The 25,424-nt window shown below is 37.6% G+C and overlaps 6 protein-coding genes across 6 annotated transcripts; 3 read left to right on the top strand and 3 right to left on the bottom strand.

Moving 5' to 3' along the window:
• The first annotated feature begins 442 nt into the window (after nt 1-442).
• On the top strand, nt 443-2,237 carry LOC137738262 (loganic acid O-methyltransferase-like). The gene is made up of 3 exons (XM_068477891.1): nt 443-571; nt 847-1,509; nt 1,651-2,237. Exons 1-3 carry the CDS (start codon nt 482-484, stop codon nt 1,987-1,989), a joined length of 1,092 nt encoding a protein of 363 aa, XP_068333992.1. The 5' UTR covers nt 443-481; the 3' UTR covers nt 1,990-2,237.
• An 861-nt stretch (nt 2,238-3,098) lies between these two features.
• LOC137738329 (protein S-acyltransferase 11-like) lies at nt 3,099-5,673 on the top strand. Its single transcript, XM_068477967.1, has 4 exons — nt 3,099-3,354; nt 3,944-4,166; nt 4,511-4,809; nt 4,999-5,673. The coding sequence occupies exons 1-4, from the start codon at nt 3,283-3,285 to the stop codon at nt 5,506-5,508; spliced, it is 1,104 nt and encodes a 367-aa protein (XP_068334068.1). The 5' UTR covers nt 3,099-3,282; the 3' UTR covers nt 5,509-5,673.
• Nucleotides 5,674-6,405: 732 nt separating this feature from the next.
• On the top strand, nt 6,406-7,802 carry LOC137737656 (protein COFACTOR ASSEMBLY OF COMPLEX C SUBUNIT B CCB3, chloroplastic-like). Its single transcript, XM_068477197.1, has 3 exons — nt 6,406-6,749; nt 6,844-6,893; nt 7,139-7,802. Exons 1-3 carry the CDS (start codon nt 6,707-6,709, stop codon nt 7,661-7,663), a joined length of 618 nt encoding a protein of 205 aa, XP_068333298.1. The 5' UTR covers nt 6,406-6,706; the 3' UTR covers nt 7,664-7,802.
• Nucleotides 7,803-7,861: 59 nt separating this feature from the next.
• Nucleotides 7,862-10,831, bottom strand: LOC137737654 (anamorsin homolog). Its single transcript, XM_068477196.1, has 8 exons — nt 10,690-10,831; nt 10,109-10,226; nt 9,582-9,748; nt 9,406-9,504; nt 8,699-8,855; nt 8,442-8,575; nt 8,272-8,346; nt 7,862-8,188 (listed from the first exon to the last, which is right to left on the bottom strand). Exons 1-8 carry the CDS (start codon nt 10,690-10,692, stop codon nt 8,150-8,152), a joined length of 792 nt encoding a protein of 263 aa, XP_068333297.1. The 5' UTR covers nt 10,693-10,831; the 3' UTR covers nt 7,862-8,149.
• Nucleotides 10,832-11,519: 688 nt separating this feature from the next.
• Nucleotides 11,520-14,921, bottom strand: LOC137737504 (delta(24)-sterol reductase-like). The gene is made up of 3 exons (XM_068477008.1): nt 14,904-14,921; nt 12,209-13,476; nt 11,520-12,121 (listed from the first exon to the last, which is right to left on the bottom strand). Exons 2-3 carry the CDS (start codon nt 13,454-13,456, stop codon nt 11,663-11,665), a joined length of 1,707 nt encoding a protein of 568 aa, XP_068333109.1. The 5' UTR covers nt 13,457-13,476; nt 14,904-14,921; the 3' UTR covers nt 11,520-11,662.
• A 4,256-nt stretch (nt 14,922-19,177) lies between these two features.
• LOC137737319 (synaptotagmin-3-like) lies at nt 19,178-23,802 on the bottom strand. The gene is made up of 8 exons (XM_068476762.1): nt 22,562-23,802; nt 21,938-22,179; nt 21,736-21,754; nt 21,396-21,601; nt 21,112-21,221; nt 20,925-21,023; nt 20,031-20,472; nt 19,178-19,911 (listed from the first exon to the last, which is right to left on the bottom strand). The coding sequence occupies exons 1-8, from the start codon at nt 23,392-23,394 to the stop codon at nt 19,811-19,813; spliced, it is 2,052 nt and encodes a 683-aa protein (XP_068332863.1). The 5' UTR covers nt 23,395-23,802; the 3' UTR covers nt 19,178-19,810.
• Between the last annotated feature and the right edge of the window lie 1,622 nt (nt 23,803-25,424).

Below are 25,424 nucleotides of genomic sequence, written 5' to 3'. Positions count from 1 at the left end.
GTCTTCACAAGAGAATGAGACTTTAATTTGTTTCGGTCCACTTATGACTTAACCTTATCGTGGTTCTACTTAGAGTGAGAAGTATTCTAGTCAAGCGTCGTACCGAAATTTCCCTTCTATTCGTGAGAGGGCGGCAAGAAAAATAGCTTATATTAATTTTTGTTGATTATTTATTTTTCGTTTACCTTTCTTTCGGAGTTTGCGTTATACATGACGTCGTTTGGCAAATAAATTATAGATGGAGATGTCATATTTGTCAAAGAAGATGGTCCACACGTTAAAAACATGAAGAAAATTACTCCAAATAAAACAAATGGAACCATTTTTCCATCCGAATTACTCCATAATAACAGTCAACTGGACGTCATCATGAGTGTGCGTGTGCGCTATAAATTGCAGATATCTATCACTGACAACCTGCACAATTCGTGAGAGAGAGAGAGAGAGAGAGAGAGAGAGAGAGAGAGAGAGAGGGTTGAAGATGAGCATCAACGGAACCACGGTGCCGGAAGCATATCCGATGAACGGTGGAGATGGCGCATACAGCTACACCAAAAACTCCTATTTCCAGGTTCCTTCAGTTCTATCAACTCATGTAGTTATTCATGTTCATAATTTTCATGTTAAAAAACGATAGGATAATCTGCGTTAAATTTATCTATATTAGGGGGTTGGGAGATTCAAACTTGGGTGTAGGTAAGAGCACACTGCCCTAGCAAACTTGACTAATATGCATTCGCGTTTCGAATTTTGATTCTTATGAATAAATGAACTTTTGCATTGCTCTTCCAATAGAAAATATTGTAAGAGGTTTTGTTGACACAAACTATATTTTATACTGTGCAGAGAGCTGCTGCAAATGTTTCAAGGAGTCTACTTGATGATGCAATAACAGAGAAGCTTGACATAGAGGACTTTTCTTGCAATCCAACCAACGCATTTCGGATAGCAGATTTGGGATGTTCAGTTGGACCAAACACTTTCTTTAGCGTCCAAAACATTCTGGAAGCAGTGAAACACAAGTACCAATCCCAATGCATCTCCTCCCAAATGCCTGAATTCCAAGTATTCTTCAGCGATCATGTAGCCAACGATTTCAACACCCTTTTTGCGTCTTTGCCTCCGGAAAGGCAGTACTTTGCTGCTGGCGTGCCGGGGTCTTTCCACGGCCAGTTATTCCCCAAGTCCTCGCTCCATTTCGTGCATTCTTCGTATGCAGCTCACTGGCTCTCTAAGGTACCGGAGCAAGTGGTAGACAAGAACTCTCCGGCGTGGAACAGAGGGAAGATTTACTACACGACTTCCCCTGATGAAGTAGTTGATGCTTATGCAGCCCAATTTGGTAAAGACATGGCAGCATTCTTGGAAGCTCGGGCTAAAGAGCTTGTGGTGGGTGGAATGATGGTGATAATCATGCAAGCCATCCCAAATGGGACCCCTCCATCTCAGATTCCAAATGGCATCATGTTTGATTTTCTGGGGTCTACTCTCATGGAGATTGCCAAGGAAGTAAGTCAGTTAGCAACTCTTATGTGTTTGATTAGAAAAATTAAACAGAAGAGAATTAAGTCAGTTGGTTATGACAATGCATATGTCTCTTGCAACACACCTAACTTCCTCTATGTTTGTTTTGTAACACTCGACTCGTAGGGATTGATTAGCGAAGGCGAGGTGGACTCGTTCAACATTCCAACATACAACGCAACTCCGAAGGAAATGGTGGAGGTGATCGAAAGAAATGGATGCTTCAGCATAGCGAGAATTGAATCGACAAGCCCATGGTTAAAAGCCGGTCATATGATCAATGGGCCAGGACTCACAATGCAGCTCAGAGCTGGCATGGAGGGAGTTTTCAAAACGCATTTTGGAACTAAGATAACGGACCAAGTGTTTGATAGGGTTTATGAAAAAAATGAAGAACTTATTCACAAAATAAAATCCAGCTGCAAAGAAGGAACCCAGTTGTTTCTTGCTCTCAAACGCAAATGAAGCAACACAAATATTGTGCTAAACACTTTTTTGTGTTTTGTTAATACTTTTCTTTTGGTATATCTCTTGAAAGTGGACTTTGTATTTGACTATTCTGCATATGTTTTATTTCTTTTGAGTAAACCTATTCATTTGAAAGAATTCCATCCACTCTTTGAAAGGACCCTAAAAACTAAACGGACAAAAGTCGTACAAACAACTTTTAAAAAGGACAATTTGATTGACATTCTTGTGCAACTCATTCGTTATCTGTCGGAGCTCAACTTGGCCTTTAAAACTAGCTTCTAAGAGCAACTCCAACAAGAGCTGGAGCCCAATGGACCGGTGACTTTAATGACCCAATAGCCCCAGCTACCTTCTTTAGCCCATACGGGCGATTGAGCAAGGGGCTCAAGTGAGAGGCCCAACTCAAATTGGTGGCCCAAGAGCCCGAGGGTGTGTGATGCTTGGTTGACGTCAACCACGTTTTAAAATTAATAAAAAATAAAAATATTAATAAAAAATGTATAAAACATAAAAATAAAAATCCAAAAAAAAAATTTTAAAAAATGACATGTGGGTTGTAATTTCTTATTTAATGACACGTGGTACAACAATACCGATTAAAAATTCTATCCGAAATTACGAATAATTTTTCTTTTTTATAAAATAAAAAATACTAATATTTTATTACCTATTGCCATGACTATTTAGTTAGGAGTGAAGATGCAAAAGACAATTACTGTTCATTAAAGGCAGTTATTGTTCCTTGAAGGGGATTGAATAGGAAGTTGCCCTAGAGGCCCTTCCTCACGCTAGAGTTGCTCTAAGGAAGTGGTGCCCGAGGGTTCTTGAACAATTCTTTGTATCGTTCCAATTTTATTTGGACGCTCTCGAAGGAACATTTTTAGTCACTTCAAAATATATTGTTTTTGGGAGTAAAACGATTCGGTAAGAGAGAATCACCTCTTATAAATAACCCAAATAAGTTGGGTGGACATGATTTGGGCCCGACGATTGGCGCTACCCAAGTTCAAAACTAGAGCCCAAATTTCAAAATCTTACCCAAAAAGGAAAAACTGGGAGTCCAAAGCGGGTGATTGGGGGTTCGGCTGGCCGGTTTGGAAGTTGGACCCGGTTAAACGCGACAAGAAAATGACGATGAAAAAGTTTCCAGCAAGTGTCTTCCTTCGATTTGGCACTAACATTCTCCAATCAATCGATCAAATATTGGTCGGTCTGTGAATTCTGGAATGGAGGAGGAGCCCTTGAAATTGCAGAATTGGGGTTCGATTCCGGTTCAGCTGCAGTTACATGGCAATTTCAATCTCTGTATCCTCTGAAGCTGCTCCAACGGCAATGCCAACCATGGCCGACTTGCCCAAGGTCAAACTCTTCTCCTCCACGCGTTCTGTTCTTCTTCTTTTGTAATTTTGTAATTTTCTTTTTCTATCGTGTGCAAAACTTAATCAGATTTTTTTGTAAATAAATTCATCCATTTTTTTCCTTGTAGTTTAATCAGATAATAATTGACCAAAACCGAATTGATTGGTATGTTTCTTTTACATTTTTCCGTCCCTGTTCTTCATATTTATTGATTTTCCTCTTTCTCCAACAGCTAAATGGTAATCGGATGCTGGAAGCGCTTAAGCTTATCTATCTGTTTATTTCTTTTAACTTTTGTTTTGGTTGTTTTTAGACCGAGTGCAATAACAATTCTTGCCTGATTATTTGGTAAAAGTGCTTTTCTGTGAACATTCATTTGTTAAATTTGTTTTTGCTTTTGACTGATTGGCATTCATGTTGCAAGAAATAAGTTGTGCTAGATTATTCGGTTTCCATAGAACAGAGAACCTAACAAAGGATTCGGTTGTCCGGCTGCGAATGTGTTGATGAAAAGCTGGAACATGGATCTTACTGGTTGTGCAAGTTTGAATTTTTTTGTATTGGTTGCTTACTTGTGGGTTACATGTAGGAGCATTTTATAGCATCCATCAAGGACGACTATGACGTCACGTGTTGGGGTTGTGGATTACACCTTGTTCTTCCATCAAATGCTCCAATTTTCAAGTGTGGTTGGTGTGGAGCTTTAACAAATCAGAATGCGGGGAAACGTGAAAGCAAATACTTTTGGTTGAGACGCTTGCGGGATCGCTGCTTAGTCAGTATCCTGTTCATGTTTATGCTATTTTTTATATGTATGTACTCGTTCCTCGCATAATTCGTTTTGGAATATCTCTCCATTTTGCTTGCACATTTGTTGACATTCCCCCCTCCCAATTACTTAGGCATTAGGTATTTTTAGGTTCACTTTTCTATAATATCTTCTGTATGGGAATGGTCAAAATATTTCCATGAAAGAAGATCAAGAAAATTTACTTAATTGCAAAATGTGAAACTGCAATGGGGGAGTTAATAGCTTCTTTTTGGGGATTCAGGACCGTGTTACCAAATTTGCATTGTTTTGTGTGTTCTAGGGGTCGAGTAGATAGATTTTGTTCTTCTTTTATTTTTCATGTTGACGTGTTTTCTAAAATTGCAGGTGGTGGAGCGTGGGCGCTGTTCCCTGTTCTTTTCGATATCAGCTATTTCCATGGAATTTTTCACTCCATCATTACCTTCATGTTATCTGTAGCCACTGTTTATACATTCAGTTCTGCTTCATTTGCGTGTGCTGGAACACCTCCGTACAGAGTGTGGGGAAGCTATCCAGCTGTGGGGAAAGGTGACCTCGATAATTATACCTTCTGTCACCAATGCTCAAAGCCAAAGTCGCCTAGCACTCATCATTGCCGGTCCTGTGGAATGTGTATATTGGACATGGATCATCATTGCCCATTTGTGAGTGTCATCATCTTCTTCCCGATTCGAAAATATGTTGATCGGTTGTTTTACGGAATATCTTTCTGTCTATTGAACGCTTTATCTTTTAATCACTTGACTTCTAGGTATCAGTAAGACTTGGTTGATTGGGATTTGAGATCATAACACTCATACTAATAGCATTGTCGCCGTATGAGTTTGATGCAGATTGGGAATTGTGTTGGTGCGTCTAACCACCGACACTTCATTGCCTTCCTCATATCAGTTGTCGCCAGTATGTTCTATATTTCTATCATGGCTATGTATGTGGGTTATCATATCTGGCCATCCATAACATACGAATCCGAGGACCACTTACATGCCGTTGACAGTGATTCAGCTACAACGGCTATCCGTGAGATTATACATGGTTTTCTAAGATCCGCTGTCCTTTTATCCCCTAGAGCGCTTATTCTAATATATCTGTTTGTTTCAAGTGTTTCGTTGGAGATAGGGTTGGGCATACTTCTGTGGCAGCAGCTCAGTTTTATTTACGAGGGAAAGACCTATTTGAGTCATTTGAGTTCACAGGGAAGTGATGAAGTTGGAGAGAAGGATTGCCAAAACCTCGTGCGTTTCTTGGCATTCCCGTATCCCTTGTCAAGATATCTTCCCCTCTGCTCTCTCTCAAGAGTTTTGCCAAGTTTCCAAAAGAAGACGCATAGACACAAGAAGTGAAAGCAGTACTCTACTTTCCTTTTCCTTTTCTATTGGTCATTTTTTTAGGAGGGGGGCTTGATTTTACTTTCATGGTAAGCAAAACTTTGAAGGTTCGCGGGGTTTATATACCCCCAGGTCCTGAAGAGACTTTTTTATTAATGTTATTCATACCATATTTTTGTACCACATTTTTATACCACCTTAGGTGACATTTGATCTGTCCATATTATTTGAATTAATCAGATTTTTAAATTTAGTTCATTATTTAATAAATTAATAATTAAGAAAGGAAATTGTTATTAGCACTCCAAAAATCTCATTCTACACTCCAAACTTTCTATATTTGGAAAGAAAAATACACTTGTGAGGAGAGTAGAATGAGATTTTTAGAATGCCAATAACACTTCCCTTAAGAAAAATTAGTTAATTAAATAATGATTGTGGTATACGAGGAGTCTTCCTCATTCATTTCCTTGGGTTTTGCAAATTTTTTAAATGATGTGACTATCCGCATCAAATGTCACCTAAGACGGTATGAAAATATGATACAAAAACATGATATAAATAACATTATTCAACTCTTTTTGTAAGGGGATGACGGTTGAAACACTTGTGGGTTTATCGAGTTGTGGATGATTTGTATTATAAATTTAAATTAATTGGAGAAGATGAAACAATTTTGTTTAATCACTATTAATTAATAAAACACTCATTGTCAACTAAAACTCTATGAAATTTTCATTTTAACCCTCTAATTAAAAAAAAAAACATGAATCAGAAATATGAGATAAAAATGTAATTTCACACAATCAAATTTTGCTGTTTTTTTTTTCAAAACTTCACTTAACATATCTCTAATTAAAAATAAATAAATAAATAAAAACTTCACACTCTCACATTATCTATTAGACTATTACTCTCTTCCTCTCTCCATCTCTTCCTCTATCTTTCTATTTCAAAAACAAAAATAAAAAATTTTCTCACACACTTTGTGTGTGGCCATGTGCTAGTTTTATTTACTGTTAAATGTAGATTACAGAAATATAGAATTTATGTATGTGTTGTTGGAAATGTAATCGGTTATCAGTGAGAAACCTACAATAGCCGTTGCCGGTCACATGTTTAAAAGTGGACTTCCCCACCTCTTGTTTAAAGGATAACATTTCAATACCTCCTCCTCTCCTCCTGTCTCTCTCCCACTCCGTTCGTCTCTCCGATGGCTACCTGTTCTTATCTTCTCAACCACGTCCAGATTAAAGGTACCAATTAAAACTGGTTTTCGTTCTTCCTGTTTCGGAGTAGCTTCCTGTAAGATTTCATTGTTTTGTGTTCTTGATTTCCAATTTGTTGTAGGATGGCCCTCCACGAGAAGGATATCCAAGCTTGGAAATCTCAATCCTATTGTGAGGACCCCAGTTGTGTTTTTCCATTGCAAATTTGAACTTGGCCAACTTTCTTGAAACGAATACCTTCCGCACACCTGTTTTCTCTTTATGCACGCTCATGTTTGTTGCAAATTTGATTCAAAGGCAACATGAGTGTGCTGGAGAAGAAAAACAAGGGTGTGCAGAAATCGCTTCCCCTCTAAAATCGGCCATGTTCAAAATCTATTCATATGATTTCAACAAACTCTTTTCCATCTTGTCAGGAAAGCTTCAAGACAACAAGTAAAAGGCAGCCAAGGCAAGTACTCCTAATTGCACAATGTTCCTTCTGTTTGGTTCAAGTCGGAGCTGCTTCTCCTACCGCTCTGTTGTCATTGAAGCCATTTGATGATATAGATGCAATTTCAAACATTTTCCGCATCTGTCCGCCGAGCACGCCCCATAACGTCTCAAATCTAATGCACAACTTGGTGGTGGCAGATTTGGACCCTGCAACAGCAAAGCTAGCAATCGGGTTTCTGGGTCCATTTTTTTCGCTGTTTTCGTTTCTGTTCATAATAAGGATAGTCATGTCCTGGTACCCAAAACTTCCGGTTGGGAAGTTCCCGTATGTGGTGGCTTATGCTCCCACGGAGCCGATTCTCATGGCAACCAGAAAGGTGATCCCGCCGTTAGGCGGTGTGGACGTTACGCCGGTGGTGTGGTTCGGATTGATTAGCTTCCTAAATGAGATATTAGTAGGTCCTCAGGGCCTTCTTGTTCTCCTCTCTCAACAGCTTAGCAGCTAAACATACGAGATTAGTCTCGTGCAATATATGAGAACTGTAATTTTTTCGTGGAAGAGTGAATAATAAACTTCGTCGTTGCGACGTTGCCTGTGTATGTGGTTTCTTATAGTCCAACTGTCGAGAGACGAAAATGTCTCTTCTCATGGACTCTTCGAGTCGAAAATGGCGGAAATTCAAAATGTGAGAGAGAAGTTGTCGAGAAGCATGAGCAAATGCGTTGCAGCAGGTACACAATAAGGAATAAGCACTGTTAAGTCGAAACAAACATAAACCCTAAGAAACAAGTTTGATCTGACAGTAAAACGACAATGACAAAATGGACCAAACTGAGGGCCACAACACACTATCGAATTTTGAACCAGAATTTACGTTTTGGTTCACAGAGATGCAACCCAAAATTCATATATCCGAAGAGCAGTAGCCTAGGGAGCGAAGGAAACCATCACCACATACCATTCAGTTGTATTTGAAGAAGGCGGTTCTAGTCTAAATGTCTGCTGTAAGGAAGTTCGCTGACAATGATACCTGGAAAAGAGATGAATGTTAACCCGAGAGGCAGAGAGAAAGAGAGAGGGAGCAAGGGATTGATTTTGAATCCAAGAAAACACCTTCTCGCCGGGTTTGAATGGAGGAAGACCTTTAAAAGGACATGTAGCGCATCGAAAAGCATCCCCTAGTCCACACTGCAGATCGCAATTTTCAGAGCAAAGAAAACAAAACTGAACGGAACAATAAAAATACATCAAAAAGCAGATGAATGAGAAACTAGAGGACATACACTGCCACATTGCGACTTGAAATTGCTCAAATCCACAGTGGAGCCTAACTTCTCTACTTTCTGCTCTTCTTCGGCTCTCCCACAAGTGCAGTTTTTACAAGCTTTCCTTGTGCTTCCAACTTCGCAATCACTCGCTGCAAAAGCACATTGGATGAAAGATACACAAAAATTACAGTTGACCCCCCCAAAGAATCTCATAAGGCCGACAAACAATGAAGACAATTCAAAATCGCATAATTTGAACCATGATGTCTTACATAGCAGTTGGGGTTTCTTTAAGTCCTCTTCTGTTAGTAAACTATCTTCATCAATGAGATCTGAATCATCATTGATCTGAATTTTTGGTAAAGTTTTTGTGGTCTTTTTTAAGGCAAAGGATGAACCAATCTTCCAAGAAGGCTTTTTAGCCTTGACCTACAAAGAGAGAACAAAATTAAAGCTCAAACGACTAATGTTAGCTATCGCAAAGCATATCCTGTGATAAATGAACATGGATACAAATTACAAATTTTATCAAATTTATCAAAAGCACCCCATCTGCAAGTAAAATCCAAGATATTCTTTTCCTTTTTGTTAAACCATGAAATGCTAGAGTAACCAACAAAATCAGAGATAACAATGGACACGCCCATTGAATGGTATACTCATGTGCTACAAAAAAGAAGAAGTGCACCAGTGCAAAAGACTTGGGCAATTCATATATAGGGAGATTGATGACGTGGGTAGAAGAGATTCAATGACATGCCTACAAGAAATTTAATGGAGCAGGATTGAATGACAGGAGAAAATTCACACATAGGATTCTAACTAGATCCTGATAATGGTCCATGTAGCAACTCAAAACAGTTGGAGTTAAGGCCGAAGTGAGTTCAACTAAGTTTTGTGTTATTTAGTTAACATGCAAGGGGGAGGATTGGGAAACATGGTTTTACTATGCCAATGGATGGTAGTAACACAAACTTACCCCAAAAGATAACTCAGATGGTAAACTTGATTTCACTTGAAAAGCTTTTGCTTCTAGAAAACCAGACAATAGTAACTTGCGCTCAATAACGGAGGTGGTCTGCAAGAGAACCCAAGTCAGATTTCTCATTCATGCCAAAACAAGATCTATAATGTCACCATGTCAACAGTAATTACCTTATCTGTTTCCCCTGTAGAAGCATCAGATATCTTGTAAATTAGGACTGTTCCACCAGGCTTCAAGACTCTTGAGATTTCCCCTAGCAACTGCTCATTTGGAAATTCAATCGATCTACAAAGAGTAAACACAATATCGACAGCGGAAGACCCCACCGGCAGCTCATCTGTCATGTCATATACCAAAACAAAATGAGATGAACACTATGTTTTTGGCTACTATGTAAACTACGCAGATGACAAACTAGTGAGAATTAAATATAAATAGCTAATCCCAGACCGGTAGATCCAACATAAAAACTAAGCAATTGGCCATTGGATGCTACACAATACTACCCAATATGAAATATCAGAATACCGAATATGAATCTGGTTCATAAGTAGCGATTTAATCAAGCAATGGTTTATAAAACAGCTTTGTAATCCACGGAAACATATTGAAAGGCATTGTGGGAGAAAAAAGCGTGTGGTAAATAAAATAATTCAGACAGTACTACATCAAATCACAAAACAGAAAAGAAACTTACATGAGGAAGATAGAGTGACAATTTGAGGTTCACACTTTTCGGTCCCGAGCTCCCTTAATGCATCAAAAACTAGACCAACAGGTAGAACTCCATCATCCGTAAATGCCAGCACAGATCCCTGCAGAAACCAAGTCAATATATTTCAGTGGGCAAATCAACTGCTATGACAATACGACGAACAGAATCATGTATGACTCTGAGAAAAAAAAAGCTTAGTTCTTGAAATTTTGAGGCTGAAGAGCTAATAACAGCTGAAACAAACACAAAATAAAATCGATGAAATGACATATAATAAAGTCAGGTTCTTCATTCTTAAATTAAAAAACTAAAATTAAAAAAAAAAATTGCAATAAGAGTCAGAAAGGTCGATTAATATCTAAAGCTTAAAAGTACTTAGTTCCTTCGTTTTTTAATTTCGCTTTCAGTTTTCTGAGTAGCCAAACGATCATGAATCGCAGGGAAAAGATTCGCAGTAAATGAAAAATCGAAAACACAAACGCATTGCAATAAGATCTAAGCAAGCAATTGCAGAACAAGGAAGAGAATTGAGAACTGAAAGGGTTTAGACCAGAGAAACTGACCATGGCGTCGACGGAGGAACAGATCTTCAAGCCCTAAAAGCAAAACCGCAGCGTATCGATTCTTCTACAGCCCAGCCAACAATGTCTCGTACTTGTATCTGTGCGCTGCCGACTTCCTTTTTCTCTCTTGCGTTCAGCGATTTGGTAATTCGGTACGCTGCGTGGGAAGTATTTAAAAGGAATACGTGGACGATGGAGTATGACGTGTAAACCAATTCGTGGGATTCGTGAGCCGGGCACACTTGGCCGCGCGTGGGCCTTCTGGATCCTTGACTAGTGTTTGCAACTATATGGAAAATTACGGGTTTTTCTTATTTATTTGTTGTCTAGGGCTTTTTTCTTATTTTATGTATAATTAACATTTTCTTTCATGTAAATAATATTGTTTGTTTAAAAAAAATAAAAATGTATGATTGGCGATGTATTCGTTGCATGAAATTTCGTTGTGGTATCGAAACATAGAAAGAAATATTAAATCTGGTCCTCTAATATATTTTTTTTTTCAAAAATAAAGGAAGACTGAACTAGAATAGATAGCTATGTATTTCAAAGTCAATAATGTGTAGGCATTTCTTTTCTTTTTATGCACAAACGTAGATTTTTGGTCTTTAAATTAAATAAAATAAAAAAGAGCTAAAAACCGAAATTAAAAAATATGTGATGAACGAAAAAAAGAGTGCAGAAATGATTTCTCGTGCTTAGGGACTTGTTTATGGTTCGTTAATCCAAGTGCATAGCCAGGTTTGGGCAAATAGATCTGAAAAACCAGTTGAGTTTCTTGTGCTTAAAAATTAATTGAGTCGGCACTTCGTACCATAAAACTTGGAATGAAAAGAAGACACAATGTCATAAACTTAACGTGAGTCTCAAGTCATTAAAAACATCCAAAGTCTCGTTATCCATACGACGACACAAATCAAGGGAGGAAGGAAAGCAAGAAATCCTAACATAATCCGCAACTAGAAAATCAAAATCAGTAGTCCACTGGCTCATCAACCTCGGCAATAGGAGTCTCGAGGATGGCTTGCTCCGCTTCCTGCACCTCTTTCTCGGTCTTCCTTCCCTTCTTGGACTTGTAGTACACACTCATGAAAGTTCCCACAGCACCATACTTCCTCCTGCAGTTCTCGTAATGCCCCGCATCAAACATCCTCCAGAAGTTCTTCTCGTTCAGCTCAGACACAGCATACTGAGGCTGGAACCCGTGGTTCTCAATCAGCCAATTCTCCATCCGGCGAACTGCTTCTGAACCATCAAAAACCTCACCCCTCAATACCGGGCCCGGTGCATAATAGACACCAACATCTGTGTACATCTGAGAGTAATGCGTGTCTCCCTGTCTACGGTGTTGCTCAAAGCCTGGTTCGGTGTATATCATTGTCTTGATGGGATTCTTGTACATTCTGTGAGGGCAGAGCCAGATTGGGTAAACCTATACAATCAACAAAACAGGATTAACAAATTGGATTATGGAACATGAATGGATTTTCGAGTTCTAAGTAAAACAAGACATGTTTACCTCCATCTCATGGTGAACCCATTCCAAAGCATCCCCGACCTTGAAAAGAGGAACGAGCATGTCTTGAATGACGTGATTGTCGTGGTAATAGTTTCTAATGGCTTCACCTTGAGTAGCCTTGAGCAGGGAAATCTTGGGTGGCATCATCCAGCCCAACAAAAATCTGAACCACCACTGATCAGCAAATGGAAGGATAAGCTTTCCCTCCCAATAAATACTCCGGGTGTGCCTGTGGTAATAGTCCCTTGTCGGGATGTATTCTACAAACTCCCCTTTCTTTAGTGCTTTCTCAGCATGCTGGTAGAACCAGGGTTTAAACCACCACCCAACTTCGTTAATAACATTGCCCTTCTTCTTCGCTTCTTCTTTTGAAGCATATCTCCCCGTCATGCACACAGCTTCTGTTGGAGTATAAATCATGGTTTCAACAAAGTCTGGAACCTTTTCGGGGTTGTCCTGATCTCCATCTCTCGGGGCAAAAGAATCGCTGTATGCCTGTGCAATCTCTTTCAGATTTCCTACCACGGGTTTGTATGTCAGCCTCATGTATTCCTTGATAGTTATGAGCTTGATCTCAGCAGATACAAGAAGCCCCAATGTTCCCTGAGACCATGGAATAGCATAGAAAAGATCAGAGTACTCATTATCCCTGGTGGCTCTGACAACTCGGCCATCTGCAAGAACAATCTCATAGGCCACAACAGTATCAGAGAACAGTCCATAGATGTGAGAGCTTCCTTCAATTCCATAGCCATTAATGAGACCACCAACAGTAAGATCATCAAACTCAGCAACCACGGCGAGGGCAAGATTCAATGGAACCGTTACCCTGGTTATCTGCCCCATGTTGACTAAGGGCTCAACTTTCGCAATCATTCTCTCTTGATCAATTTCAAGGACATTTCTGAATGCAGACAAATCAACCTCAAAGTGACGAGCCCTCTTGTAGTCAACATTCCTCATTCCAACAGCTATCCACGGTTTTCGTGCTGTGCAAACAAGCCCATCCTTTGATGGGTTCCTGTCTTTGAGTCGTTTTACAACCTTCTGAACGTTTTCATCATGTTCCTTTTGACGCCTCTTGTAGGATTTCATCTCAGATCTTACATCCCCAAGGTACGTGAGAAAGTACAAAGTGAAGGAGATGGGGAGAACAACAAAGATAACAACAATCCATCGGAATTGAACAAGAAAGTCCACCAAGGCCGTCTTCCTCTTTGGACGCAGTGGGGTTCCAAGATCCGACATCTTGAAAGCAGAACCCTGTTCTGTTGTATGAAAAATATAATTGCTAGTTAGCACAATGGGGATAAGATAGTACATACTTTTATACCATATTACATGGGATTAGGCATTGTTTATACATTGCACTATCTGTTACATACATTATAAACAGATTACCCTCACGCCGATTGCAGCAAACCCAAAATTCTAGTAACGTGACATGGTGACGTCAATGAAAGCCACAAAACCATATAAACCAACAGATGAAGGAGAAAGAGAAGTGAGTCGTGACAAATCAACTATAACCAATACATGGATACAACAAAGATCTTGTCCATCTTCTACCAAACAGGAATACAATTAAGCTAGGATTAGTACCAAAATTTGATTGATCCGCAAGTAGTATGCGTTACAAATTTATAATTCTCGATTTCTTCAGAATTTTACCAGGCATACAAACTTTCCTTTTACAGATTACTATAGCTATAGTTGGAAAATCGAGTGTGACAAGTAAACAACTGATAAGGACATGTTCCAGAACAGATTTTGTTTCCACATAAAAATTAGCACAATTTGCATATGATGAGTTGTCAGATTTAGAAGTTACTAGAGTTGGAAAACACGAAAGGCATTTTACTTTAACGAAAGGTCAGAAGTACTTCTGTATAAAACTTTCCTATTAATTAACACGCAAACAAGAATTACAGTCCAACAAAGCTGAAAAGAAAAGCTCTTCTTTCGTATCATCTGAAGGCTTTTCTTTTTCTAAATGACTGTTACAAGTTTACAACCTCGATGATTATTAGTTGCTGTAAACATACATAAAAAAAAAAAAACAGAACTTCAGATACAATGTGCATCAGATCGGACAAATAACATCGGTGTAACCACGCATTCAAGTGCAGTTTATGTTTATCACATGCTTGACAAGAAAATTGATTTGCCAAACCTAAATATTAAATAATAATTAGAGATAGTGAAATCAGTTTCAAAACAAAAACGAGAACACTATCCGATTTCTATGAGATCCATTAGTTAATGCGAGACCTCACACCTATAAGTGAAGAGGAATGTCACTATACCGTCCCTGCAAGGCCTTTAATTTGAATATCAAGATCTACTTCTCTTTACATATAATTTTTTTACTACAAACGATATTACTACTCTAAACTAGAGTAAGGGGACGAGGGGGTGAGGTTTTAAACCGGAGATGCTGTGACCTCATTACACTCAACAAATTCCAACAACCTCCAATGGAGACTACAGAAAGACTCAAACCACATTGTCAAAGCTCCATTTTCTCTCGTTTTCTCAGGAAACAAACAGATCTCAGCACAAAAACACACCCCACAGTCAACCCCCAAACATAAAAAGAAACCAACTTTAAACAAAAAGTCGCAAAATTCAAACTGTAACCAAGCGGCTAAAATCTAGCACTAATCAAAACACGAGAGAGAGAGAGAGAGAGTACCTGAAGGTGCCGAACTACTTGCAATGTCGGAACCGTAGAGGAACCCATTTTTAATGGCAGAGTCCCGAAGCACCAGAGCGAGTGACAGAGCGACACTGTGTGTGTGGGGCCCAATGAATTTATTTATTTTTTTAAATTATTTGCTGAAACAATAAAAGTTTATAAAAATGTAAAGAAAGTAAAGGCAAGAAGACAAAATATTGAACAGCCCGAGACATATCCAGTCAAGCCCCATGTTCCCCGAGGCATTGAACAACGGACCCGGCTTCTCAGTACTCGTACTTCCCTCACATTATATTCTCTTTTATTTATGCGATCACGGTTAAATTACGTCAACATTTTATATTGATTTTTTTTATAAAGATAATAAGATAAAAAATAATAATAATATAAAATATTAACGTGATTTAATCGTGATCGCATAGATAAAAGAGGATAAGAGTGTATGGTAAGTGGGAGGACAGAGAAGCCAATCCTTGAACAACTTAGTTAAATGAGATTTTTTTATTGTTTATAAAACAAATTAAGCTTCATTAAACTAGTTAAATGACTAATTTTTTTAATTTGTAAACCGTAATACTACTTGCTCAACTTAGATAGAAGGAGAGAAAGTTAATTTTATTGCTAAACACTAAAAACTATAAAACTATACTGTGCGCTTCAACAGAAGAAAAAGAAATATAGTTGTTAAGTTTAGGAAATATTAAAATATTTTAATTTAAAATAACTAATATTATTTAAAAATTACGTTAATTCTAAAAAACATTTGCATTTTTATTAAGAATTACTTCTACAAATATTTCTACAAAAACTGGTTTCAATTATTTTAAAAGATAATGCTAAGGATCTCTAAACTACATGATATGAAAATTGATGATTGTATTTACTTAAATATTGATTACACCCACTATTACGGTCTGATAGTATTCCTCTTCACTTGGAAGTGAGAGGTCTTGGGTTTGAATCTCGTGGATGACGAATTATATATCAAATTAGGTTGCCCATTGTGTTGTTTCACAGAACTCCCCCTCACCTTAATGTAAAAATATCGACGTACTTAAAATATATATATATACATATTAATTAACGTGCTTATTTATTATTAATAACATATCATTAAATTTTTAAATTTAATCTATCTAATATTACTCTATTTTAAATGTATTTTTTAACGAGATATAAATTAACATTTAGATCATTTAACTACTCACGATAACAAAACTTTAGCTAGTATTGTTGAAGATGATCTCAGCTGGAAATCTCCACCAACTAAGCCATTAAGATTCACTGGCTGTCACGTTTTGGACTCGAGCCCACCAACCATGTGCCACTCCCCCATGCCAGTGCCATGCCCCTCCCCCATGCCGTGCCATGCCCCTCCATCTTTAAATATTATTATTTTTCTTTCTAATTTTCAAACGAATTTCACACTTCCACTTCTAACCGCATGATAAAATGAAGGGTAAATTACATTTTCATACCTTAGGTTTGGGATCTATTTCAATTCCTTACAATATCTTCAAAACATTTAAATTTCATACCTTAAGTATTATTTTATTTCAAAATAATACATCTGTTACATTTTCCATCCATTGATCTGTTAAATGCTGACGTGGCTGCCACATATATGACACGTGGCTGCCAAATGTTTGCCACATGGCAAATAAAATAAATTTTTTTTTTTAAAACCTGAATCTTCTCAAAAAAAGAAAACAATTGAAAAAAAAAGGGTAAATTACACTTTCATACCTCAGATTTGGGTCTATTTTAATTCCTTACAATATCTTCAAATCATTTCACTTTCATATCTTAAGTACTATTTTATTTCAAAACAATACATCTATTGATCTTTTAAATGTCGACGTGGCTGCCAAATGTATGTCACGTGACAAATAAAATAATTTTTTACATGAAGAAGAAGAAGGGAAAAAAAAAAAACCCCAAACCTAGTTCCCCCCGGCGACCCATCTCCCTCCCCCTCGGCGCCACGTGACCTTCTTCCCTTCCCCGCCCCCCTCGAGTCAGGATTTCGTAATTTTCAGTATGGGTGAGTTTTGAAAATACTTTGAGTTTGAGATGATTTTTGGACTGGTTTTGTGGTAGATCCACCTAATCGCGGGTGCAATTTTTGTGGGTGATGGGGGATTTTTAGGAGGGGTGATGAGGGATGGAAGAAAGGGGTGGCTCGGGTGGGACGAACTAGAGCTTTTTTTTTTCTTTTTCCTCCCTCTTCTTCTTCTTCTTCTTCTTCTTCTTGTTGCAGGTTTTTGGGTTCTGGGTTAGGGTCGCTGGGGGGGGGGGGGGGGGGGCGGGGGAAGGCACTAGTTTCAAATTTTTTTTTTTTTTTTTGAGAAAATTCATGTTTTTTAAAAAATTAAAAAAATAATTTATTTGTCATGTGGCAGACATTTGGCAGCTACGTGGAATATATGTGACAGTCACGTTAGTATTTAACAGATCAATGGATGAAAAATGTAAAGGAGGTATTATTTTGAAATAAAATAGTACTTAAGGTATGAAAGTGAAATGTTTTAAAGATGTTGTAAGGAATTGAAATAGATCACAAACCTGAGGCATGAAAGTGTAATTTACCCTTTTTTTTTCAATTTTTTTTTATAGAAAATTCAAGTTTAAAAAAAAAATATATATATATATATATATATATATTTTTTATTTGCCATGTGGCAGACATTTGGCAGCCATGTAGCATATATGTGGCAGCCACATCAGCAGTTAACAGATCAATGGATGGAAAATGTAACGGATGTATTATTTTGAAATAAAATAGTACTTAAAGTATGAAAGTGAAATGTTTTGAAAATGTTGTAAGGAATTGAAATAAACCTCAAGCTTAAGGTATGAGAGTGTAATTTACCCTAAAATGAATGAACATAAAAACATGTAGTTCACATTTTAAATACCTGACAAATGCTATTACTAGTGCGACCCAACATTTTAGAAATTTTATTATGCACTTAAAATTTATAAAACACAATAAAAATATAAATTGTATAACACATTTTTATATGGCTTGGCTATTTATTTGTTCTCGGAGAGTGTTAATAGTAACAGTAAGCAAAGAACAATTTTTTAGGGAAAAAAGATGGACAGATTTTACGAATGAGGATCCTCTCTGAATTCCCTTTCTGAATATCTTAGGGATCCTCATATTATAGCAGTTTATCGTACATCATGTGGTTAATTTTCGTTAGAAACTATTTGTATTTAATTTTAAATAAAATAATTCAAAATAATTTTTGACCGTACGATGTACAATAAACGACTATGATGTAAGAATTCCTAAAATCTCTACAATTTGGAAATATGAATTTTCGTTAAAACGAACAGTACCATAAACTTTTCGTTATAATTCTCTTAAAAGAATTGTTCTTTGAGATTTAAAAATAACGGACACTTTTTATAGGGAAACATGGCGATCTGTGGATCGTGATGACCATGATCCTTTGGCCTTGTACAATAGGTACGTTAAAATGTAGACGATATCTTTTTCTTTTTGTTTGGATCGTGCTCCTATTTATTATTCGTTTTACATGCCTTTGGATCAAATGATGCACACACGTGAGACGTAATTCCCTTTTACATGCAACAAATCTTTTTTTTGTATTATATTCGGAAAATTCTTCATTATTATGTAGCAATGAATGAATAATATAAATTAATGAGATTGAAAATAAAATATCTACACAGCTAAAACACTTGTATCGTTGAAGTCACACTCAATATTTTTGCAAGCAAAACTTATCGAGTAATGATAAGAGATCATATCAAATTATAATACATTTATAATAGAACTAGAACCACCAATACAAATAATGGCATGTTTGAAACTGCTTTTAGAAAAAATGTTTTTAAGTTCTAAAAACACTTAAAATGTTTCTTGCAAGAAGCATAATTATGTGTTTCTTGCATGAAGCATTAAAGTGTTTTTTTTTCTTTAGAATTTACTTACATTTTTACTAAAAATTGGTTCCAAAAGCATTTTCATCAAAAACACTTTCAATTATTTTAAAAACACTTAGTTGGAAGTTCCACCTTTCTTAAAAATGTGCTACAATTTGATACACTAAAAAACGATTTTCATAGTATTTTCCAAATTTATTAGATCTTCTGCCTCTTAATCATCTTTCATACAGTACATAATTTTTCATTTCAAAATACACATCCTGCATTATAAAAACTATTAAAGCAATGACAAATAACGTTGCACACTCTTTTTCGCCTTTTACACACTTAAAATGCGCAAAAATCGCTCCTCTAATGCCATTTCGAATAACGAAGATGGCCCATGTAAATAATTATTTCAACACTGAGATGTACCCAGAAACTAAAACACAAAGTAAAAGCCTGAAATGTGAATCCATTTCCATTATTTCATCTTTGAGCTTTCGGCCCTTAATACATTTCTAGCATCAATGAGTAAATCATTAGTTGTTTTCAGTCCCCAATTCTAAATTACAGAACCTTTAAAGGCTACCTGGTTCTGAAGAGAAAGAAGAAATGCTATATGAACAGTTAGTAAGGAGAAGATACCTGGTAAATATAACACTAGCTATGGACGCCTACTGCAAAGAAAAACCAAAAATGCCGCCGATAGAATTTCCTCTGCAATGATCACAAATATACAACGTGTGGAGTGGACGTTGGAAATGAATTCAGTCTGTGAGTCCGTCCACCTTTAAGTTACCAGAGTGTTATCCACCCTGCCATGGACAAGGGTAGTTCTTTGAGAAATCCAAACTACTCAAGGGATGGAATACACCGGAACAGTAAGCTGGATAATGAGCTATAATCCATCCCAGACGTAATATGGAACCGATGAAGAAGGATTTCCTGTATTACTTGATTAAAGCTTGTTTTGAGATTTAGTTCCCAAGCTCCCTTACGCCTCAAGGATTGAAAATGTTTGAGCCACCAATGTTGACTGCAATTAGCACTGACATGCCAGCAACTAAGGAAAGCCAAAGTAAGGTGGTTTCCACGGATACTCCTGCAATTCAGAAGTTTGTTATTAATCTTTTTGGTGGATGAGGAGATAACACTAGTCAAAATCGACAGTAAATTGCTAACTTACATAATGATGTAAGAGGTAACATAAAGATTAAATACCTTGAGAGCCTTCCGAATTATTATTGGAATTTGAAGGCACAGATTCAGTATCAAGTCCACGCCGCAATTTTGAAATTTTTGACCCTGCAATTGAGATATCATCCCCAAGTTTGGCGTTTCCTGTTTCGGATGCCACTATCCCTTGAAATTCTTCACTCACAATTAAAGCTGCTAGAACGTCCATGAAGGACTCTTTCTCTGCCTCATTTCCAGGCTCAAGTTTATCCTTCACAGAATCAGACAACTCATCATCTGAATCTGAAGCATCAGTATCCATAGAAGCCACCTGAGTTTTGTCATCCTCTTCATCCTCAACATATGCCTTATATGTCAATCGAAGTAGTATTTCACCAGCAGACTTATTTTTAAACAGACCCCAACCTCCTTGTAGTACCACAATCCTGTCCGTTGGTACAGTGTCTTGGAGAGATCCCAGATCAACCTAGAAACGACCGAAGTATTAATGGAAAACTATTTACTTTTGAAAATCCGGAAGAACTCAAAGAAGTATTGATGGGCCAATTTGCCCTTTAAGGCAGTGAATTCAACCATTAGCTGCTATATCATGCGCAATTAGGTGGGAATAAACTTTTGGGATATTTTTGTCAAATCCATCTTCATCATTTTTTATCCCTTATCTAATTTTAAATTTTTATGGAGAGGGGAAAAGGGAGCATTTTTGCGTTCCTTAGAACTTTAGATGAGAAGAATAAAAGAATGTAGCCAAATCTCATTCTTGATATAACCCGCTACCTCAAAAGTGCTTTATGTTTTTAAACAAGTATTGGTTCTGAAAACACAAACAACATTACATGCATGCATCCCAAACATGTATGCTACGGCCATGCCAATCATGAAAACAAGTTCAGTATTTGAAAGGATTAGATCTTTTACCTCTCCTGTACCAATAGTTAAGTCTGTGAATCCAAGAGAATCCTTGACTTCGATGTATAATTTTTGTTTTTTAGGGTTCGCCACAAGTATATCAAAATCCTGCCAGCACATACAAACACATGATTACAAATTACGTATACGGATTTTTACAATATAGTAGATGAAGCATCACTAGAAGAAGGTTCACCTGATTCCAGATCGGCTCACCAGGAGGTCCAATAACAGTAGTTTGACTGTTTTTTTTACTGCGTATAATTTGGTCTCCCAGGCTTAGTGTAACATAGGGATCTGTTTTGCCTGAAAAATTAGATCAACAGGTTATTGAACCTCTAAAAAAAAGGAGAAGTGAAAATTATGATATTCATTTTATCACAAGTCAATGGCAGCTTAAAAAATATGTGCATCGCTATAGTAACTAAAATAAGGAATCAAATCAAATGAACTCATTTCGCATTAGAAGACATTCATTACCATAGAAAACATAGGAAAGCTTCCGAGCATCTACAAGGGTCACTGATAATTCTCCAACAAAATCCTTGTTTCCTTCTTGTATGTCCCCTGACTTGAAATCAATTCCGACAGGGCCAACTGCTTTTCCTTTCTGGAAATCCAAGACAATCTTTTTTGGGCGTACAAATAATCTAGGTAAATCCTCGGTGAGAAGTTTGGTCAAAAACCTAAAAAATGCATTTAGGGATTCAAGTCAAAAGGTGAAACAAACAAACAAGCATACAAATCCAGAGTGTACACCTAGACCATTAACTTTTGCATAGACAAAATATAACAGCTGAAAATGATGAGATTCACTTACATTGAGAGAACAGGAATTGCTGAATTTGCCCGATCCATGCAAAGATGAAGAGAGAAGAAGATAATTATCAGTATCTTCAACATAAAACGATTTAGCCTTAACAAATGCAATTAACATTCGATAAAACAATCTATCTTATCTGCCAAACATAGTGATATAGTACCTTAGTAAATAAAAACATGGTTATGAATGTATGACATACCCATCAAATTGAACAGGCGGAACGGCGACAACTCAAATTTGATCTTGGGAAGTGAAACAAAAGCCCATTGAACGGCTCCCACCCAAGGCGATGTAGGTATTAGCCGTAACTTGACCCAAAGTTCCCCATCAATATCAAAATCTCGAACACCAACTGGCACGTAAATGGGAATAATGCTAAATTTTAGTGAGAGCATTAACAGCATACGAGCACCACCTGTATAACGTAGACCTATTTGGTACCTAAATGAAATAAAGGGATATAGAATCAGTGTAATGGAATATCGAGTTAGCGCGGAAAAAATAGGCTCCCAGATCACCAAGTATTTTGACAAAAAAACATGCAAATCAGTTTCATAAAGATGCAGCCTAACGAAGAAATGGTACGGATGTCAGGTCAATTATCTCAACGTTTGCTTTGATCGAACTCATCCACTAAAACTTATTGTTTATATCATTTCGTAGCATCCAATGCCAACTTACAAAGCAGGATATTCATATTCTATTGAGTTCGTCATTCGATTTCCACGTAAACAATCAGTCTATCATGAACACTGAAATACAGAAAATAAGCAATCCAATCAAACAAAACACAAGCATAGTTGAATTGAAAACTTCAACTCACTGCAGATCATTAACGCGGCGGGACGTCCTCCGCTCGACATTCCTAACAGACAATGGCTCGTCCCCCAAAGAAAACTGCTTGATTTCAACTCTCTCAACATAGTCAGGCTTCTTCAAATCATCAATGACCGGCTGTAGCAACCCAATGAGCCAATTCTCAAGGCCGGCTCGATAAACCTTCCACAGCTTCCCCAACACCATGTTCACCCACTCCACCGACTCCTTCCTCTGCAAATCCTTCTCCAGAAACAGCGAAAAGCTCGTGGGCACTTGCGGCCATGCCTCGCGGCGGCCATTGTCACTCCCCAGCTTGCTCTTCTTGCTTGAAGTCCACAATTTATCAAACGCAACGCCCACAAAGAAGAAGAACACAAACAACCCAGCAATGTTTCGGTTTATTCGAGGCGATGGAAGGGGATGTATCACTCCCAGCTGAGTTCTGAGCTTATCCACAAAAGGGTCCTCCTGAAAGCTGGTGAAATTGTTCCCCATTTGAACCGGCGACTCTTCGGAAAATTCACCGGCTTCCAATTCACTGGAGAAACGCTTTATCACCAAGTTTTTTGCACCCCGTCTCGCTGAATTCGTAAGCTCTATGTTCATGGATGACCCCGGAGCATCGGGCGAAACCGCACAGCAACTAAAACCCCATTTCCTTCTCACGCTTTTTCGAGGAAAATTGGCGATAAGCAGCTGCTTTCTTCTTCTTTTAGACCAAGGGAGGGAGAAGAAGTGGGTTTTACTTAGGTGGGCGAAATTTCCACATGGGCAGTGAGGAGGACGAGGCGGTGGCTGCGAGAAATCGAAGCTAGCAGATACTGCTTGCAAAATCATTAATTAGCGGCGGAGATAAACTCAGAGCACCTGACCGAGATGTGGATGTAGGGAGTTGCATTGGTAAACATGGATTCCAGCTCCAGAAATTCAATCCAAATTCCCAACGGAGCAATTAGCAAAAGAAAATGGCGAAACGAAAGTTGTTTAGCAGCAACAACGCCGTCGTGAGAGCTTGGTAATCTGAAGTGACATGGGAAGAAGCAGAAACCTCCATGAAAACTCAGAGACTACACATATTAATTGCTTTTGTATCTTTGTTTCGTCGAGATAATATTTGCGTGTTAAAGTTGAGGCAGGGAAGGGAGGGGAAGGGAAGAGGGAACAAAACTGAAAACTCGTTTGTGATGCTGGAAATCAGCATCGACATTCAAGGCCTCAAAATGTGCAAGACGTGGATAATATGGCATTCCCACTCCTTTTCCTTTTCCTAATTTCCTCCCTCCTTGTCTTCTGCGTTTTATTTTATTTTATCATTTTCGTGAAAAAAGATGCACGTGGTACGGAAGCGAACGCGGTTCCTTTTTTTTTCTCTTCCTTTTCGGTGCCAGTCATTTTTTATATTTTTTTAGTAATCGTGGCAGTTTTTTTCTTTGTTGGCAGTCCATTTTTTGAAATTTGATTCAACATAAAATGCCGGTCCACTTCCATTCGTGCCTCACCTAGTCACCTTCCAACTACATCCTTTTTATTTGGGTCATACAACTATTTTCGCTTTTGGAAATTTATCTGACATTAAATAAAATAAAAATTTATTCATCCAACTAATCAAAATCAAGGGGTTGGCTACAAGCCTACAATACTTATATGAATCTACAAGCCTTCATGAATATATATGTTTAATATAATTATTATCTAATCGTTAAAATTGTGATTGTATTTAATACATGTAAATATTACAGTCAAAATGCTTCTGCAAATTCGGATAAACAAAGATGAATAAGACGACATGAAGTTTGGCACAATTGTGGCCAAGAGGCTTGAATCCTTTATGGTGGTCAGGAGGGAGAGCAAGGAACGGCCACAGCGGGTGGTTGTGGTGAGTGAGAGAGTGAGAAGGAGGCACGACAGTTAGACAGTGCTGAGGATGAGTCAGGAATGAGTGTGCATTCAGGCCTTTAAGGTTAGAAAGAGGACAAATATGAAATCATGTCATTTAGTGTCAAATTTAGTTTGGTTCGATTCAATGTCTAAACTATTGAAATTGAAATTGAACCAACCACTTTTGGTTCGGTTCGGACTTTTGGGTTCGGTGAAGAGGTTAGTTTTTTTCTGTTTTGTATTTTTGAGCCCACTTCTAATCAAGTATTGTCGACATTGTGATCACGTATTAATGACATAACAATTGCATAAGTACATGTGATCAACAAAAAATTACGACCTAATGAGGATTAAACACATAAACAAAAGAAGCTTAGCATACAAATCTACTAGGTCCACGTGATGAATACGTTTCATCCAACACATTCGCCACTTAACTCAACATAGTTATTGGTCGTAAATGGTTGAGAAAATCTCTTATCCGTCCTCATACCTTAACAATATATGATAGAGGAATAAGTTCATCATGATGGATAAGAAATGATCATGAATGATTAATAACAAGATAACCAATCACAATAACCGTGCCCCAGTTATAGGACACAATATTCAATGCGGTTAAAAGACCTCTTTAAACGTAATCCTTTAATGAGCTATTTATCACGCATCCGAAAAGTCGATTGGTTAAATGACTTGATTGGCTATATAACATGACTTAAATCAATCAAGCACATGACGTACTGAGTACCTAAGTGAATCATCTTCAATTGAACACTTGCCCTTATACAAGACCTCAAACTATTGAACTTGATGGTTGGATCCATATTCATCCATTAAACCGTTATTAGTCATCGGAAAGTCATTGGCTCACACCACATTACAGTGTTAAGGTTTAGCGTGTCTTTTTCTCTTTCTTAGTTGCAATAACATTTCGGTAATTGAACGCTTGTATGAAATTTATTCCTTATACTATTGAAAATTTGATCATT

The sequence above is a fragment of the Pyrus communis genome, chromosome 6 (assembly GCF_963583255.1).
Source record: "Pyrus communis chromosome 6, drPyrComm1.1, whole genome shotgun sequence".
Lineage (NCBI taxonomy): Eukaryota > Viridiplantae > Streptophyta > Magnoliopsida > Rosales > Rosaceae > Pyrus > Pyrus communis.
Note: the sequence above shows the minus strand (reverse complement) of the source record. Positions and strands in the feature narration are given on the sequence as shown.

Bases quoted from the DNA above. Each gene is read 5' to 3' on its own strand.
- LOC137737656 (XM_068477197.1), top strand. From the start codon at position 6,707: ATGGCTACCTGTTCTTATCTTCTCAACCACGTCCAGATTAAAG. The intron at 6,750-6,843 runs GTACCAATTAAA...AATTTGTTGTAG, and splicing joins CAACCACGTCCAGATTAAAG to GATGGCCCTCCACGAGAAGG. The intron at 6,894-7,138 runs GTGAGGACCCCA...CCATCTTGTCAG, and splicing joins TTGGAAATCTCAATCCTATT to GAAAGCTTCAAGACAACAAG.
- LOC137737654 (XM_068477196.1), bottom strand. The intron at 8,856-9,405 runs GTAAGTTTGTGT...CTCTCTTTGTAG, and splicing joins CATCTGAGTTATCTTTTGGG to GTCAAGGCTAAAAAGCCTTC. The intron at 8,189-8,271 runs GTGTTTTCTTGG...TCTCTTTTCCAG, and splicing joins CATTCAAACCCGGCGAGAAG to GTATCATTGTCAGCGAACTT.
- LOC137738329 (XM_068477967.1), top strand. From the start codon at position 3,283: ATGGCAATTTCAATCTCTGTATCCTCTGAAGCTGCTCCAACGGCAATG. The intron at 3,355-3,943 runs GTCAAACTCTTC...GGTTACATGTAG, and splicing joins CCATGGCCGACTTGCCCAAG to GAGCATTTTATAGCATCCAT. The intron at 4,810-4,998 runs GTGAGTGTCATC...AGTTTGATGCAG, and splicing joins TGGATCATCATTGCCCATTT to ATTGGGAATTGTGTTGGTGC.
- LOC137738262 (XM_068477891.1), top strand. From the start codon at position 482: ATGAGCATCAACGGAACCACGGTGCCGGAAGCATATCCGATGAACGGT. The intron at 572-846 runs GTTCCTTCAGTT...TATACTGTGCAG, and splicing joins CCAAAAACTCCTATTTCCAG to AGAGCTGCTGCAAATGTTTC. The intron at 1,510-1,650 runs GTAAGTCAGTTA...CTCGACTCGTAG, and splicing joins TCATGGAGATTGCCAAGGAA to GGATTGATTAGCGAAGGCGA.
- LOC137737319 (XM_068476762.1), bottom strand. From the start codon at position 23,394: ATGATTTTGCAAGCAGTATCTGCTAGCTTCGATTTCTCGCAGCCACCG. The intron at 21,024-21,111 runs GTGAACCTTCTT...ATGTGCTGGCAG, and splicing joins GTGAGCCGATCTGGAATCAG to GATTTTGATATACTTGTGGC. The intron at 19,912-20,030 runs GTATTTAATCTT...TCTGAATTGCAG, and splicing joins TAATTCGGAAGGCTCTCAAG to GAGTATCCGTGGAAACCACC.
- LOC137737504 (XM_068477008.1), bottom strand. From the start codon at position 13,456: ATGTCGGATCTTGGAACCCCACTGCGTCCAAAGAGGAAGACGGCCTTG. The intron at 12,122-12,208 runs GTAAACATGTCT...TTGATTGTATAG, and splicing joins GGGTTCACCATGAGATGGAG to GTTTACCCAATCTGGCTCTG.